Source organism: Protopterus annectens, chromosome 5.part1, assembly GCF_019279795.1.
Source record: "Protopterus annectens isolate FY-2018-M chromosome 5.part1, PAN1.0, whole genome shotgun sequence".
NCBI classification, from domain to species: Eukaryota; Metazoa; Chordata; order Ceratodontiformes; family Protopteridae; genus Protopterus; species Protopterus annectens.
The window spans coordinates 682,794,903-682,806,968 of record NC_056736.1 but is presented as its reverse complement, the minus strand read 5'-3'; the positions used below and the strand labels follow the sequence as shown (position 1 = coordinate 682,806,968).

Below are 12,066 nucleotides of genomic sequence, written 5' to 3'. Positions count from 1 at the left end.
TCCTGGGACAGAACCTGAAATCAGTCCATTGGGATCTGTGCTCTACTCCAAGTTAAAATAAACTAAACTTGCAAGTGAAAGTTGCAGATTATGGTGCAAATTCTGCCCTTGGTATAGACCCAAAGATGAAATTCTTCCCAAAACTAGATTAGTCTAAACCCAACATTTAAATGTTCCACTGATCAAAGCACAAGCCCGGATGGATTAGTCTAAGTTTATACCTATATGGGGTGGCATGGCATTGTTTACACACCTATCTGGTTTAGCCTTTTTTTCCATTTGTGAAGTGTGCATTATGCATTCTGTCACTTTCACAGTGCTCTTAGTTCACCTGCTAAGTGAATGCTTGCTTAGGCAGACTATTCCATTAAGTGACCACTATGAAAAGCAGACGTGCAAGAAGTTGAGGCACAAAGCTAGCACATAAGTGCTGAAACATCAGTAAATTATAAGAATCAGCTCTATAAATCAGGGAACTCAGCAGGGCACAGAAAATCTTGTAAAACTTGCAACAGTTTATTGTCAATATCTACAAGTCTGTATACATGGTGCAATAAAAAAATAAATACATTCAGCATGTCTAAAAACAAAAGTGCAAAGGCTGGTCTTCAAGAGACTTCAGAGTTCATGAAATGCCCATCTGCAGCAGTAACCCAAGACCTGCAGATATACTTTACGGCTCATATAGGACCAACTGTACAAACTGGATTAAAAGCAGCAGTTAAATAAAATGCTCCAATGCCATGCGTCAATTAAATTGGGAGGAATGTTGGTGCTTCCATCAGTGACACACTCATGTACCTAGGATAAAAAAAAACAAACAGTTGTCAATGCATTACTGGGATGGACAGCCTGAAATTTTCAGCTACCATCCACCCACATTATGGCCACAATACAAGAGTACAAGTGAAATGAATGCTGACAACACGTTCAGGTTAGTATACGAAGTGTGCAATGAATAAATGTACAACTGGTTACGAATTTACAATTTAGTAAACACTGAAAGGCAGGCTTAAGTACTGATATCTGTATTAGTCAAATCAGGCAGAGGACTTGGTAAACTCTAGTTGCAAAGTGGTGAAATGAAAATAAGGAACCCTTACTGCAACTGCTTCATGTTTATATAGGATAAGTGAACTTTGCTCAAAGTATCTACTGCTCAGTTTGTGTAGACAAACGTTTAGATGCCAAAAGACAAGTCTGTACAGACTTGTAAAAATGGTTACCTTTGAGATATGTAGTTACTTTTGTATTTTAATTTGCCTATGCATTTGCATTCTATTTGCAGTTTTTCAAATAGCAACTTAAATTTGCATTCCTTGGCCAAGACGAAGTTCTCTCAAAGGGCTGGAATGGCTTATGGGGCCAAGTACTACAGGCCCATCAGGTCAAAGTTGTTGCCATTAAAAGCAACTAGAAGCTGGTTACATGTGCTTCTGGGGTGATCTGACCAATGTGCAGGAGACTGCCCATCTTCTAGGAGTAACCGAATCAGAAGTGCTGCTCTTAAGGATGTGCAAGACCACCATGTCTCCAGCCATCCTGGTGCATTACATCCAGGAGTTGCTGCCACATCCTGCGGATATTTGCATATACAATGATTCTGTAAAACGAGATGTGTTCTTCACATGGTATGTTCAGAAGCAGAGTATGTAAAGAGCAGTTTACAGCTGCTTGAATGGTTTGAAAATGTGCCATTCCCCAGGACTTTCTAAAAGCTGAAGTCCTTCATATTGATAGCTGCAGAAGTGTCTTTAGAAGGGTCTTTAGAACACTCTACTTCCCATTAAATCTCGGTGCAGGAACTTTGGCAGTGACTTGCTGTTGTCCAGCTGGCATCCATGGCATTATCTGAACCACATCCATGCCAGCTTCTGCCATTTGGCATATTTTTGGTTTCACTACTCCAGGGATGTTGCCCTCATTCAGTTTGCAAGGATCTTGTGCATTTTGATGGGCTGTGGTCAGTTCAGGGATCTTTTGTATTTTGATGGGCCGTGGTAGATAGCGAACTCCTTGTGAAGCAACACTCATTTCTGCACACCAACTAAGGATTTGCATTTACTCCCACTAACTGAAAGACCTTTTCAAGATGGCATGTGTACCTTTTAGAAGTCAGTTATTGCTGAATTGCAGAGATAGAAATCCAGATTTGCATATGCCAAGTCATCATGAAGTATGGCAATCTGACTTGGTATAAAAGTTGTAATGCGCGACTTCGGTGTTTCAGCTTATCCCCCATACTGAAGGGTGCAGAGGAGCCCTCTCTACAGAAAGTGTTCAAACCTCTTTGTGCAAGAAATCTGGACAAAGCCTGATGTATAGGGAAACAAAGGCCACAAAACTAAATATTGCTCTTACACTCCGTGCTAGAACAGGAATTGCATTAGCATAATTTTACTGAAGTTTGTCTGAAATTCAATGCATGCCTTTTAGTGAGTTTAATCTTTAGAGCCTGGTGATGCAAGAAAGAAAAAACAGAGGCAAAAATCTGGACATGCTGCAAAAATCTGAATTGAGGGGTACGAGGGTGTTCCACTGCAGTTTAAAGGAAATGCTGATGCATTTTCTCCTTCATCTTGCCAACATTGTGGCTAGTTTAAAATGCTTTGCAAGCTTTATTTAGATGCCATACAATTCTACAGTTGACAAGGTGTCCATACACCTTAATGGGCTGTAGTGGGCCCAGTAAGGGACCTGCACACTAATGCAATACTTGCAGTAACATTGACAGGGTAAAGGGAGCTGTCTGGTGATGTCACAAAGGGAGAATTACATTGAAGATAAAAGTTCTGTAATGCACAAGATAAAATTGACTGAACACAGATATTCACTCTTCTGTATTTAGTCTTGGAACTGCAATCCAAGTTGACATTTCAATAGGGAAGCAGTTGGCCAGGAACATACAGCACTGTATACAATAGATGCTGGGCATCCTGTTTACAATTTTCTGCAGTTGTTGGGCTTATGACTGATACTCTTGCAATTAATCCATCTTTGATGACAATGTTTTTTCCCCTATTGCTAGGTAGTACCACAGGTGTTCTAGCATTTGCTAGGGATCATTAAAATGCTCCCATTATGTTGCCTGCAGCCTTTATGCAAAGCTGTTTCACGATGGTCCTTGGCCTTTGGTAGCTGGTGCCGATTCAACCTTGTCATGCAAGGATAGTGCTTGAATTTGAACGTTGCAACAGAATATGCAAATACACTGGAAATGCAGAGCCTTAAGGATTGATGTGGGTACGTTAATTCTAGTGAGCTAACTAGAAAAGTTAGCTTGCCTTGTAGCATTTTTCAGTAGGAATTGCAGAGCAGTTGGGAATACATACTGCAAGGATGTCAATTGCAAACAAAAGCCATCCAACATTGTGAACCATGTGTCAGTGGTGGCACAGCAAGGTAGGTAACACTTCCATACAAGTAGTCTCCATCATATGCTACAGGATCCCCAAGTTGTTCAAAAAGCAATTCCTCCAAATGTGTTAAACTCTGGGGCCTCTTTGCTGACGTCTTACACCTCGCTAAAGCACAATGGAGCAATGGCATTACTTGATAGCCTTCCATATTAACCTCTTCACTACCATGCGATTGAATCCTGCAGACTTAAGGAAGCTTCTTGTTTACATCCATGATCAAAGCTCCCAGACTAGGCTAGGGACAGGAGCTACAACTGTATGAAATAAATGGTCAACTCTAGTGCCATGTACATTTGTGGTACACACTCCCAGAACCTGCTGCAGGACAGGCCAGGAATGAATTTGAATATTCATCCGATTGCAGTTCCCATTTTAAAAATCCACGCCTAATTTGCAGTCTTATGCCTCAGCTCTTACTTAAAAATCACACTAATGCAATACTTGCTGCTGATTCAGTTAGAGCAATGTTTACTGCAGCAACCCTGGGACACTACTGTACCCACCATCAAGCATTCTACAAGTCCAACACTGCAAGAGACTAATGGCACTCACATCCCCTCTGCTGTTTGTAGAAGGATCAGGAGTCCATGGTCAACAATCCACACCATCACCTGTATAAGGGGCTTAACTGTTGCAAATTTTTCTTAAACCATGGCGTGAAATTTTAGTGAGGCTATGGTCCCTGTAAAAATAGAACATGCCCTCTTATCCCACGTTTGTGAAAATGGAACTATTGCACTATCCAGAGGTAGTCTCATACAGCACAAGTAAAATCACAACTGTAGTGACTTCATTTTCAGCCATCTCACTTGTAGCCTTGCCATAGTGTAATTAAACTGCTTCAGGGACAGCATATATTTCCAACATGCAACACTGATAAGGATTGTCCACAAGTCTTATTTTTCCTCTAAGTAGGAGGAAAGAGCAGTTTCTTCAGTTTAGCTGAGAACAGCTTAGCAAATGTACAGTCTCCCCCTCCCAAGTCAGATGATTTGAAAGAACCCCAAAAACTGTACAAGTTTCTCTCTAGCCTCAACCTTTCTGCAACATCCAGGCCTTTAAAGGCCAGGGCAGCAGTTGCTGCTGGTTCTCCATTTGTTAGTAACCAGTCTGGAGACAGCTGTCTGCACCCTTTTAGTAAATCATACTAGACTTTCCTAAACAAGTACCCATTTGTTAGGGTATTTAAAAAGATCTGCAGCCTTTACTTCTCTCCCTTCCATCACTTACTGCATTGACAGCAAGTTAGTACCAGGTATCTGTGCCCATCTGAGGGCATGTGGGAGGGCTCTATTTAGCAGTCTAAGACCTAAATGTGCTTTTGGCTTTCACTCCCAAAATCCAGCACACTTTGAAAGGCATGAAATATACCTTCCTTATGGAAAGACTGCACTGTCACGAGTACCCTACTGTTTCAGGAAACTAATGCCTTGTTCGGTAATCAAACCCGATTAAGTTTGAATTAAACGGTTTACATGCAGCTTGAAGTACTGAGCCTTTTTATGGAGTTAAGCCAAAGAGCACCAAATTAAAGATGTAAAATCATTTACATTAGAATGAACCATGCATTCTGTGTTCTACCACAGAAGATTAGTGTTAAGATTTACACAGTCGATTTTAGAGAATGACAGGAATACAGGCCACAAGTTAAATGTGAAAATGCTGCAATACTGTCCCATATTGGTCATAGGAGACTCCACAGATGTGCTCTTCGCCACGCTGGATAAGGAGCAAGTCAGACAGTTGCCAGAATCCACCACATCACGCATGCACCCTTTCAACAGGTACCATTAGGATTGTTAAAGTCCATGCTGATGTGAAGGACTTCAGACGTACCTCCCTGGACTATACGACTAGAGATGATAGAGCTGGCTGAATAAGTGTCCCAGGCAAGCATTTCACTGTCTCCCAGAATGTCTCAATACAAAGTGAAAACTATTGACCAACAATTGACAATTTCTGGTGTCAAGGGGATCCAGTATCAGACTGCCTGTACCAGACTGCCTGGAATGACCTGATTAACAAACCATGATGCTTTGCCAGTGATTGCCTCCAGCCATCTCCCTCTGCTTTCAGGCTACAGGCAAAAGCTCTTGCCTCCTGCATAGTGCTTTAGGCAAAAATGCCATGGTCAAAACTACCAACATGAAAATGTCAAAATATAAATTAAAGATCATGCTGCTAAAACACCAAGTTTAAACAAGAAACTGCACTCACTGCAAGCACTCAACATTAGAAGATGCTGACATTTGTGCAGGGATACCTCCAGGCTGGTCAAATTGACTCCGGACACCACATGCAGATAATTGACAAGGCCCCTATTCAAATCATAACTAGCTATAGGCCTCCCCCTCAACTGACTCAAGACGCCACTTCATCTATCTGGACCTCTCCAAATCCATCAAGATTCAACCCATTACAATGATCCAATCTATGGCTGGATAGTCACCCAAGAAGAAACTCGTGCCAACACGTGTCCAAAGATTTTTGATGGTCAATGCAAATGCCTTGGACTAGTTGGTCAACACCTCAAAGTTGAAATATCTTGGACTTGGTATTAACCAACACGAGTAACCACTGCTGCATCTCTAGTAAGATCAGACCATACTATGTGGTCACTTTTTGAAGTCACCCTCTACCCCCAGCTAGGTAGAAACAGACATCTTCAAAGCCAATTACAACCTTTTGAGGGAAAGGTATTAACAGCTTCACATCCCCCCACCCCACCATAGGAACTAGTCACGTCAAAACCTACACCAAAGTACTATACAACCATTTGTATAGCTGCATGGAATCAGGAATACCCAAACAGGACAAAATTTTCCTCAAGGAAGAGTAAACCTGTCTGGTGGACATCTGCAATAAAACTCTAATAAAAGGAGACAATTGTTGTCCAGGACCAAGGAGCAGGTGCCCAATTGGAAGGAATATCTCCTCAGCCTGAGCAAGCAAAGAGCATTAGTGAAATCCTCCAAAGCAAGCTTAGTCCAAACTGGCAACATCTAAAGACAATTGGACCTCAACATAAGTCTACAATCTCAAAGAAAGCACCCAGATTGGCTATATCTATGGAGTATGTATATAGCATCATTCACCAGTTCTGAGCCAAACTGCTGGCAGACTGGTTCAGTGCATCACTCAACCTCTATAACCTCAATGAGTTAAATCATGACATCCCAGCACCTACCCCCCTCCCCTTTAGGGAGATGATCACTACCCTCTCCAAGAGAAAAAAAATACAGCCTCCATGGGATCTAACATCAAAGTCTGCATACTACATGAACTCTGGCAGGAAGTTGCAGCACCATTAGGCACCCTATTCAAAGCCAGAGTACTGGCTTCTTTCTAGCAGAGTGGACAGCCACCATCATCCCTTTGCACAAGGTGGAGCGTCCATGGTCCATGCAATTGCACTGTGGAGCCTACCTAGCCTGATCAGCAAGGCCATGAAGCAGATCATGGACCCAATTAAAAACACAGTGGCAACTTCCAAACACTTGATCCCACAAAGTCTGACCTGGCCAAAGCCTTAAGATATTATTCCTCACTCAGGTATAGATAAACTAGACATCAATCCATGTGTTACCAGATGGGTAGCAAACTGGATCACTGAGAGCCCACCTGGTCAAAACAGGGGAAGCCACCTCAAGCAGTAGACCCTAACAAACAAGTGCACCCCAGGGTTCAGTCTTGGATCCTTTGGGATGTACTTTTCCAAGCTGCAGGCCAAAATCCAGTGGGTTATGGCTGACCAAGTTTGCAGATGACTGCAAGCTGGGTGCCGTCATCAATTCCCCTAGTGATGTGGACATCCACAAGAGGGTCTCACCCAAACAAAATGACTGGTACCAGAAACATGGCCTCAAACTGGATGCCAAAAAAATGCATCATCCCCTTTGGGGAGAAGGACATCCCCACAAACCACCACATTAAGGTCCTACGCACAGTGGTAAGGGACTTGGAACCCAGGTTGATGGCAAACTGACCTTTGACCACCATTATTGCCCCCATTGTAGGAAAAGCTTTCTACATTGCACACCTCATTAGTAGGGGCATCTCATCCAAGGACATGGTGGTAATAATCCATGGATTCATCCCTTACAAGACCCATTAAGTACAATGCCCCTTTCAGCATGTACCTCAAAGCACATGCAGCAGCTGGAGATCCCACAGATTTTCCTCACCAGGAGAATCCAGGGCCTCAAACTATCCTACAGATGACCTGTCCCTGTCCTTACCTCTACTAATCTCCTACAGACTCCTCAGAGGTGACCTGTCTGGCCTACAAAGACAGATGACACCTTGAGGAGTGCTGTATATCTGAAAGTTCCACTAGAGTAATCCACCCAACCTAGTCTGATGCATCGATAGGACTTTTTTACAGCATAGATTGGAGAGGGTCTACCCCAGAAAAGGGGGAGTCTCTGGGGGACCAGAGTACATCAACACCCCTGAGATTCCACCAGTGCCCCTGCTGGACAGTGGCATCAGGTGCAGACATTTGAACAGGAGCTAAATTCTTGGCTAGGCTTAACAGCCTCAAGGCCAATAGCCTAATAACTTCCTATGAAATTGCCTGACCATGAAATGTTCTGGGTGTATACTTTTGTTAATCTAAAGATCTTTACACCACAGTAAAGCAACTTCAGTTTGGCTCTGAATCATGCAGTCACCGTGCCAGAGTAGTTTGCACTTATTTGCAAATTTGTTTTTCTGGTCAGTGGACAAACTAGCTATTCTAAATAGACACTTTAGCATCTACCTCAGATGCCATAATGGGCCCACAAGCTGTATGCACATTTATGGTAATTAGCTGTACTTCGCACATATGCTCCTCACTTGAGATTTGTCTAGTTAATCAGACTGTTGAAAAGATGCATGGTTGCCTGAAGGTTCAAAGAAAAATGCAAAAACACACTTTACACCATTGCATTTAAATCAAACCAGACCCACCTAGATCTTACCAACATAAACACCATATGCACTTACTTTCAGAGCATTCTGTTCTCCCACCACTGGGAACACTGAGGCAATGAAACAATAGCAACTGCATGTTACTGCACAAAAATCATGAAACCACTCACAGTACAACCAGGTTTCATGCTTATTTCACCTACTTGGATGTTTTGTATTTCTCCCATATCGCACGCTGGGTTTGATGTGGAGCATTAAGGCATGCCTTGTGCAGGTCACTTAAGCAAGGGGCAATTTCACTTAAGGAGTACCCCGTAAAGGTAGCAAGCGAGTCAGGCTGTTAAAAGGGAAGCAAGAAAGTTAGTTACAATTTAGAGTACAGCGTTCCATTTGCATCCTCAAACATGATTTCATATACCGGCAGTTATCCTAAAACAAAGCTGCCTTGACTATTTACATGCAAATATGATCTAACTCGAGATCAATCAATACATTAAGCTAGCAAACTAAAAGTTATACTAGGTCAAAGAAAATTAAGCATTTGGGGTCCTCTACATGCTTCACATGATCTAAACAAACTGAGGCATATAATGGTAGAAAGTCCTCTGTATGTAGAGCTTTTTACCCCCATCCAGGACAGCAAACTCAAATCTTGACATTTAGATGTTAGGACTGAGGGGAGGTTTACAAATTGGCCGAATCCCAATTTATATCCCACAGTTGTGGTGACTGCAACAGGATCTAAAAGGATTAGATTTTAGCTCAAACCTTTGGTACTGCTGACTAGAGAGAATTGGGCCTTCATTCCTACTTAATCCCATTTATCGTATTATCCCTAAAACATATGGGGGATAACCAATTTCATCTCCATTAAACCCGCAGAATTGGCAAGTATCACAGTATTTTTTATATGACTGAATTTAAAAGCTTCAGCATACCACAAGACTGTAGGGTCATTCAACTAGATTAAAATAGATTCTAAACCTTAATATTCAAGTATAGTTAGCTAGTGATTTCAGTGTAGTTCCTCATTCAGTACTCTAGTAAAATCTTGTTACTTTAGTCAGCAAGTTGCAGAATCAAAATCAAATATATTCTATCAAAGACAATTCTCCATCTTCAGGACATTGAGAAAAAAGGGGCCTTGGACCAAATAGCTTACTCTAATTACTTTCAGATCCATATACATATTTCTGCAAAGTCCTTCAGATCTTTAACATTGATTTAGGTTAATTTCTGCATTGCAGGCCATTTACTAAGCACCATCTCACTATACTTGTGAATTTTCCTACAGATCTGCGTAGGACAATAGTCTACTTAAAATGTACTAAAATGTACTAGTGTGGCAACAAGTTAACCAGTTTAGTTTGTTTTGCTTACAGCCTTAATATTCACTACACATTTGTATTCAGCTATTCATGGTTTTGCTAGCCAGAAGTGTAGCTAGTTGCACCTGGTGCCATTCCTGTTCTGGCACCCCTTCCAAAAAAGCTTGGCCAAACTCCTGGAGCAAAAAACTCAACTTGAAGAGCAAAATTTAAAATATAGCAAGCCACTAGTTTGTACCACAGCACCACGCTGCTCAGTTGACTAAATTCAGTACTAGCATTTCAAAAGAGTAGTCCATCAAATGGTGCCCCCCCAGCTCCACTCCATCCCAACACCTCAACCTAGCTATGCACACATTTGCACCAACTGCCCTTGCTAATCAGACTGCTGTCATACCATTTGCCATCTTGGACCACTGGTACATGGTTAGCCAAAAAGCTATGCTGACTTATGACCCCTTACTTCATCAAAACTTGTCCTATAGTTTGGGACCCTACTTTCTAATCCAAACCTCTCACTAGCAACACAATTGCTGCATGGGTGAACTGAAGGGGCCAAGTAATGCAGTTCATATGGATCTGCTATGGTAAACTAGAAAAAACTAAACTAGGTTCTGGCAAAATTACTACCTCCAGATTGTCAAACACCAAATGGAAAATTCAGAATGTAGATGAGTCTCCAGTATTAAAACTACCAATGGGTTTTTGGTTATGCTGCAGCATGACAGACAGCTATCTGCCCTAGGGCATTTACAAGCCCAGCCAGTGTGTATGGCTTTCACCACCCTCCTTAGATTAGTAGACTGTGCCTCTATAGTAGGTCACAGAAGATAGCTCATTTAAGGTTAGTTTACCGTGCCTCTGTCTAGCAGTGACACAGAAGAGATCCCAGGGGTAAATTTATGATCTCCCATCCAAACGTCAAGATCTTCTTGAAGAGGGTCATTGAGGGGCTCTCATGGATTGGGATTTTGTTTGAGTGAGGGGAGCCTCTGGGATATGAATCTGTCCCTCCAGCATGTTCTATTCATTTCTGTGCTGAGGTTTAAGTCACTGGGGCATGTAGTTCTGATTGATTTGAGGTGGAGCATGTCCATTAATTCCGGGTTCGACATGGCTTTATACGTCAGGCACAGATCGCCTCTGAGTAGGCAGTAAGCAACTGAGTAGAGCTTGAGTTTTAGCCTGCGTAGGGCATCTGTTTGTCCCTTGATCCTCTTGGTGAGGTACTTTTGGGGTCTTTCTAGTTGTAGCAGGTGTCTGGTAAGGTACATCCCAAATGGGGCATTGTATTTTATGGGCCTGATGAGTGATTAGTAGAGAGGCACAATGACCTCTTGATCTAGATGTGAACCCCTTTGTGATAAGGTGGGCTGTAGAATGTCTAACCACTCTAACCGCACACTGCCTGCAAGTTACTCACACGGCCACTGCCCGCATGAGCAATGTACAAGATGGACAATAGGCCCAAAGTCAGAGAGATTCTTATAAATTTGAAAAAATAGCGTACATTTTCCAAGGGATATGAAAAATCCACAATATCTGTCAAAGCCATAAATTGTGGCAGACCAAAAATGCAGCACAAGATCATGAAATTCTGGACAGCTGAGGTATGATTAATCTATATGTTATGAATGCATAAGGTGCAAAAGAACAGCTGGACAGCTGCCATCAAAACTTGTTCAATAAGAATAAACTGACAAAGGATATGCATATTCTACAAGGGGGAAAAATGGAGCAACAATCCCTTCAATAAGTTACAAGTGACCAAACAGCACATGAAATTCTGATTTGGTCACACTGACTTAACATGAAAATGGAAGGAATCTCCTGAATGGAGACCAACTGGCCAAAACATTTGACAAGGGGAAAAAGGGTTAGCCTGTGGCAAAACCACCATATGCATCAATGTGGAGGGAAATATGGCAGCAAGGGGTCTGTGCAACTGAGGGAATAAGCAGGATGCCATTGCAAATTGTCAAGGTACAAGTCACCAACTGCAAACAAGAGTGGTGTTGATGGGAAGTTGGACATTAAAAACTCCCATAGATTATTCCCTGGATAGTGAAAGCTGATTTTGGAAGCTATTGGCACACAGTTTACCAACAAGGAATGAAAAGATAAAAGCCATGTCTCGTTTAAGAAAACTTCAGTGTGGAACTCCAATGCACAGGTGATTGGTTTTAATGACTTTTTGCAAAACTTGGGCTAAAGTACAGTTGTGTACACTTGCCATAAAAACTTGGGCTAAAGTACAGTTGTGTACACTTGCCATAAAAGAAGATGTTGAGTATTCACTGTTGCAGTCCTTACAAAATTGGTTATCTGGCTCCCAGTAGCCCAGTCTGCCATTTGCCCAGTCTGCCAGAATACCAAAGTCCTTGGTATATGGAAGTCAGCTGCCT

General features: G+C 42.1%; 1 protein-coding gene across 2 annotated transcripts in view; it reads right to left on the bottom strand.

The window, feature by feature from the left end:
* Nucleotides 1-495: 495 nt before the first annotated feature.
* Nucleotides 496-12,066, bottom strand: part of CCNA1 (cyclin A1) — a 116,790-nt gene continuing 105,219 nt past the window's right edge. For both annotated transcript variants that reach the window (XM_044073300.1, XM_044073302.1), the window contains exons 8-9: nt 8,537-8,670; nt 496-801 (exon numbers count right to left, since the gene is read on the bottom strand). In XM_044073300.1, coding sequence (XP_043929235.1) covers nt 753-801; nt 8,537-8,670 — 183 coding nt within the window. In that variant the 3' untranslated portion in view covers nt 496-752. The remainder of the gene's footprint in view (nt 802-8,536; nt 8,671-12,066) is intronic.